Genomic DNA, 6,000 nt, shown 5'->3' on the forward strand with positions numbered 1-6,000 from the left:
TCAGAGCAGAGAAGTGTAACCAGAGCTGAAGATGCAGGACGGTCATTACATCTAAGAGGGATGTATTAAGTGCAATGCCACATTTTAGTTAATGCATTTTTGTCAGACATGATGGTCATGAATTAATGTGAAGCTAATTTACTTTGTAAAGCAGAGGAGGAGGAGCAGACAGGTGGTTAGCAGCCTGGTGGTGATGGTGTGAACCTTATTCACTGGAGGATATTTACAGGCAGCAGCTGCGTTCGATTGAAGGAGCTCGCTTGTTTCACTTAATTTATAATTTCATACTTACAGTATGTGGTCTGCTCCAGGCTTCAGTTACCATTTGCACCATTTTATCTGACACACACTCCTACAAATGAAATTACACAGCAACTTATGAAGAGAGAAAGGAGTGGAAGTGGGAATGCCACTCAGTAACACGCACAGTGAAGTGTTTCTACAGTCCCAGCTGGACGAGGACATCTAACTGGCCTCCTGTCCTTGTCCCAGTATACAAGCACGGGAGGGGAATCCATTTATTGAGCCAAGTATGTGCGACTCCTCTACGATAGGTGGAGATATGCCCCCTTTCAGCTTGTTAGTATTGGACCTTTTTCCTGTTGACTTATTACGTCACAGACCAAACAATGGACAAACAAGTTAGCTACGGTTAGCTAGCAGCTAACTGCTACCATGGTGGACAACTTTACAGCTCTGTACATTTGGTCTGTCCAAAAAGTCACGGCTCTGGATGTAGATTTCTCCATGTTGTTACCGGCTTCTTCTTTTACACATTTAATGCTCCTCCGAAGCCAACGCTAGCAGCTAGTTAGCTTAGCTTTGCACAAAGACAGGAACAATTGGGAAACAGCAGCTTAGCTTTGTCTGTACGCAACAAAACCCACCTATCAACACCTCTACAACTCACCAAGTAACCACAAAGTCAACAACAACTTGCTGTTTACATTTTTTATGCTAAGCTAACCAGCATTAGCTTCATATTTACCTTACATTCATTGAAATACCTTATTATCTACTTGTTGCATGAAAAAGGCAGGACTGTCTTTGGTTTGCACGTGCAAAAAAGCTTACGTTAAAACACATTCACATGAAAACACAATAGATGCTACATTAAAATAGGCACCAGACACTTGATGTTGATGACTGAATCAAAGGTTCAGTCTCAACACACTCCTAGCCCCTACCACTTAGCAATTACCCCGCCGTTTTGCGCGTTAACGTCTAGAGGTAGGATGTCCTGATTGTGGTCGGAAATAAAAGGGTAGGGTGAAGTGATAAAGCTACGTGGTCCTTCAAATGTGGGTTTTTTAGAAGCACACTTCAAATAGAGTGTTATGAGAAATCCTCGGCAAGATGGCTGCTCTCTTTTCTTCGTAATAAAGTTTTGAAATTAAGGTAACCATTGCATCTTAATTTGATGTTGTTTCAATATATTGTGGGCCTTTTCTTTATAAGAAAGCCTAACAAAAAAATGCTAGTAATTTGGCGTTGTTATTGCTATTTATTGACAGTCCCCTATTTGGATATATCGCCATGTCACATTCCCCCCTTTGATAGCATAAGTCCGGCAGCTCCGTTCATTCCTATGAAAGTCACCCAGTGACGCATGACGTCACCCAAAAACACTTGATTTCCACGGTATGAAATTACCTGGATCTTTTTCATCTTTGGGCCCATAGAGCAAGCTCACAAGACTTAGCAGCCAAGCGGCTAACTTCTGGTTTAGCCCTCCAATAACTTGAATGGGGATTAAAATGATTAAATGTTGCGGCTCTTCTAGATTTTAGACATGTTATCAGATCGAATGGATCAAATCATGATAGTGAAACGTCATTTTGTCAGGGTTGTGAAGACAGACGTCTCTCTCAATCTAAGTCTATGAGAAAAAGTCTTTTTGGGCCCGATGACGTCACCTGAAGGATCCAGAAATTTGCCAGTGTGTAAAATTGGCTTCAAAGCCTGGCGCTGTTTTGGGGGTCTTGGAGCAGACTGGCAGAGCAGGAGCGTGGGTTGCTAATGTTAGCTTACAGAGCACCGCTAGTGGCCTGGTAATGAAGCAGTGTCCTTTTTGTTTGATGATAGGGTTGCAACGAATGAAGTTTTAATGTTTCAATAACTAAAAAATATTGCGGTTTCACAGTATCACTGTGTTTATATTATTAACAGTCAGAATGACCCTTAAAGAAACAAAAATGGAAGGGTTATTTTTGGATGAACAAACTTTTTATTACTATAAATGAGACCCTCTGAAAATAGCTAAAATTAAGAGGAGATTCTCCGTCCGCTTCCTTTTTTTTAATATCATAGAATGTACACGGTACAGTGACTATCAACTTGTATGTCACAGTATACCTTGAAACCGGCATCTTACTGCAACCCTATTTGATGACTTGTTTAATCGATTAATAGCGTGAAACTTAACTTGTGGATAAATCATGAGCATCCAGGGTGTTTTAAGAGTTGTTCCCCCCTTGTGAGTCTGTTCTGGGGGGCAAAGGGGAACTAAAACATCAGGTACGGGTCGAAATAAGAAACAGGATTGGGACAAGATATTTTCTAACAACAGGGACGAACAATTTTCTGCAGACATTTGTCTTTGCACAGAGGACTTGTATGGTCGCATGGTGGAGCAGCAGCTTAAAGTGGTGAAAAAAGGGAAAGGGAACAGCTGGACTGTTTTGCCGTGATGACAGGACACTGGGTTCTGTTTGCAGCCTGTAATTGTACTCTTCATCTTCTCCTGTCTCTCTGTCAACCTGCAGACAGGTGAATATGCGACAGACGAGGAAGAGGAGATGAGTCCCGTGTTTCCAAACTCCATCGAGGTGTTCGACCTGGCCGAGAACCAGGACATGTTGTCTCCTGTGGAGCTGGACCCCGAGAAGCTGGCCCATAAATTCAAGGAGGTATGTGTGATTTTGATCATCTGGATCCTGGATTCAGTTCTTTTAATCTCACTCACAGTTTATCTGTTTTCACTTTTATCAGGCTTATATGTGTTTTGTGTGTGTGGGTTGTGTCCAGTTTGGTTTTCAACACTGTGTCAATCTGTCTCCGTCTGTAGCTCCAGATTAAACATGCAGTAACCCAGGCAGAGATCCATCTGCTGAAGAGGAAGGTGAGAACACGCTCAGTCTCTTCTTAACATGCAGAAATAAAGCACACAGCAGTGTCCAGGTTACACTGCAGAGCACAATGTACACTAACACATCAGTTCCTTTGCTGGTTGAACGATGACTTAACGCTAACTCTGCCTCCCACACACCTCCTCCTCCTCCTCCACCCACGTTCCCACCCCTTACCTCCAGCTGGCTCACGCGGAGCAGGATAAGTTGCGTTGGCGGATGGAGCGTGCTCAATTGGAGCAAAACATCCGGGACAGTAAAGAGAGGATGGAGAAGCTGGAGGGCTACTGGATGGAGGCGCAGTCGCTGTGTAAGGTAAATTAACATCAGAGGCAGGGAGGAAACTGTCAGTCTTGAATAGAGGAAGTATTTTTCTCTCATTATTAACAGCTCCTAGAAACTTTATTTTATGGATTTCCTGACTTTGTGTGTGTTTGTGTGTTTTCAGGCAGTGGATGAACACCTGAAGGAAACCCAGGCTCAGTACCAAACCCTAGAGAGGAAATACAGCAAAGCCAAGAGACTGATTAAAGAGTACCAGCAGAAGTAAGGAAGGAGAGACACATTAAAGGGACACACATATTTTTTCTCTTACCTGTAGTGCTGTTTATCAGTTTAGATTGTGCTGGTGTGAGTCACCAAGTGTTGGAGATATTGTCCATAGAGATGTCTGCCTTCTCTCCAGTATAATGGAACTAGATGTCACTTAGCTTGTGGTGCTAAGCGCCAAAAAAAAAAATAATTCAAAAAACTCAACAGCAATGTCTCTTTCCGGAAATCATGACCAGTTTCATATAGGAGCTATTTTCTTTCTACCAAGCTACACCCTCCATCCGTATCACTGCGCAGAAAGAAGAGTGCATTTACTGCTAGCTCGCCTAGCACCAATGAGCTAGCTGACGTTACAGCTCAGCCATTAATCTCTACATCTCATGTTAGCATGAGCCTCTCATCCTCTCTCGTGAGTAGATGCGTGCTTCCTTTGGCGCGGTTGATTTTCATTGCAGGGGGTTTTAAAACGTGTGTGTCTGTGTGTTGCAGGGAGATTGAATACCTGAAGAAGGAGACGGCTCAGCGTCGAGCACAGGAAGAGAGTGAGGCAACACACAAAGAGGAGGCGGACAACCTGCAGGAAAAGGTCAGTAAAGTACTCACCTTAACAGGACAGGTCCCAAGTGACGAGGCGTCAGTCCTCCTTTAATTTAATCTGGTGTAGTTTTGTAAAATACCGTTGCAGTACATGTTTTGTTTTATTTAAGTAACCAGTGAGCCCCCTACGTACCGCAAAAGCTGTTGATTGTTCAGTTTCAATTCTACCTGATCTTAGCTCAACATTCAACTGATGAACATGCAATGTTTTAATAATGTTGAAAAATGTGTTGGCTTCAGGGATACTGCATCAGACTGGTTAAAATCACAAATGTCAACAGACTTTTTTCACCAGAGACATTCCCCCTTCAGTGGTCCCACTGACCTGTGGTGTTCCCCAAGGCTCCGTCCTTGGTCCTCCTTTGGTTCTCTTATTTTTACATATACGTCAATATGCAAAACACAAAACTCACTCTCCCACTCTGATGTTGTTGTTTTATCAGATTACAGACTTGGAGACCAAAGTGGACGCCCTAAAGACCCCCAAACCCTCCTAGACTGCTGCTACTTCCTCCCTCCTGTCTGTGACTGGAAGAGGAGGAGCTCTGCCTTCATCCTGACCTGGGCTGTATTTTATTCCAATCAACCATTTACTGCACGGACAGGTAGTGGGTAAAAAAAAAAACAAAAAAAAAAACAACTGGGATGGCAACTGTAAAAGAGAGGAGTAGGAGGGCGACATTCAAAGAGGAAAGAAACAGCCTCTCATCTGACATCTGCCAGCAGCTTACAGCTCTGTCAGTCAATAACCAATCCCAGAATGCTCCCTCTGTAATACCCACAATCCTCCTTGTGTGTCTTCCTGGCAACCGGCTTGGCAATCAACACGGAAACCACATTCAACAACCTGTGCTTTATTTATGGATGATCTGTGTTGGCTTCTCCTCTCTTCAGTAACAGTATACTACCCGGATTCAAATTCATTTTAAAGAAGCGCTTTTATTGAACAGGCTCGTCACAAAGTGCTTTATAGAGCGACAGAGGGCGTCAACACAGAATAAAACCGAACAAGAAAGGACATCGCTTGATTGTTGTTATACTACATCTGAACCAGGTGGTTGCTGAACCTTTCCTTTTTTTGTTCGGGACCGGACTGGATTCTTGCGAAGAGGACAAATGTGTTTTCTGTCGCAAGGCATTCGAATCAAAAACTACATGGAGAAATGGCCACCGCATTTTTAAAGACAAAACAAAAACTTTTGAAAGGAAATAGCCACAACCTGCTGATAGTTGCATAATAAAAAAAACGACAAAACAAGATGGCCGACAAATTTCTGATTTGGGACAAAAACTTTGACATAGCAGAACGCCCACCCAAGCCTTTGGTTTCTCTTTTCTAGCCTAACTCTCTGCAAGCGATGGAAGGAATCAGGCAGAGGCGTGCTTTCAGGTCTGAACTGTGGTGGCATACTGTTTGTATATATTCAATACATGTATTTAAAAGTGTTTAAATGGCTTAAGCAATTTAAGTGGGTCTGATATCCGAGAGTAAGGCAGTGCAATGAGCGCATGACTACGAAACGGTTTAGTAGTCCAGAATCAGTCTGTTTCATCTCTTTTCTATCGACATCAATGGCAAACAGGGTGTGAATAGTCTAATGTGTGCTTATAATGGTGTATATTTGTTGGTGTTTACTACAGTATCTGTGGGTTTACATGCACACCAACATCCTGGTGTTCAGGATAGTCATGTATTAAATTCTTTAGTTGGTGCAGGGTTTGC

The 6,000-nt window shown here is 42.9% G+C and overlaps 1 protein-coding gene across 1 annotated transcript in view; it reads left to right on the forward strand.

Moving 5' to 3' along the window:
• Positions 1 to 5,777, forward strand: part of LOC125879278 (neurabin-2-like) — a 43,731-nt gene extending 37,954 nt beyond the window's left edge. Inside the window, exons 10-15 of the mRNA XM_049561042.1 lie at positions 2,766 to 2,909; positions 3,068 to 3,121; positions 3,312 to 3,443; positions 3,577 to 3,674; positions 4,170 to 4,266; positions 4,721 to 5,777. Coding sequence (XP_049416999.1) covers positions 2,766 to 2,909; positions 3,068 to 3,121; positions 3,312 to 3,443; positions 3,577 to 3,674; positions 4,170 to 4,266; positions 4,721 to 4,774 — 579 coding nt within the window. The 3' untranslated portion in view covers positions 4,775 to 5,777. The remainder of the gene's footprint in view (positions 1 to 2,765; positions 2,910 to 3,067; positions 3,122 to 3,311; positions 3,444 to 3,576; positions 3,675 to 4,169; positions 4,267 to 4,720) is intronic.
• Positions 5,778 to 6,000: the final 223 nt, after the last annotated feature.

The sequence above is a fragment of the Epinephelus fuscoguttatus genome, linkage group LG19, assembly GCF_011397635.1.
Source record: "Epinephelus fuscoguttatus linkage group LG19, E.fuscoguttatus.final_Chr_v1".
NCBI lineage: Eukaryota > Metazoa > Chordata > Actinopteri > Perciformes > Serranidae > Epinephelus > Epinephelus fuscoguttatus.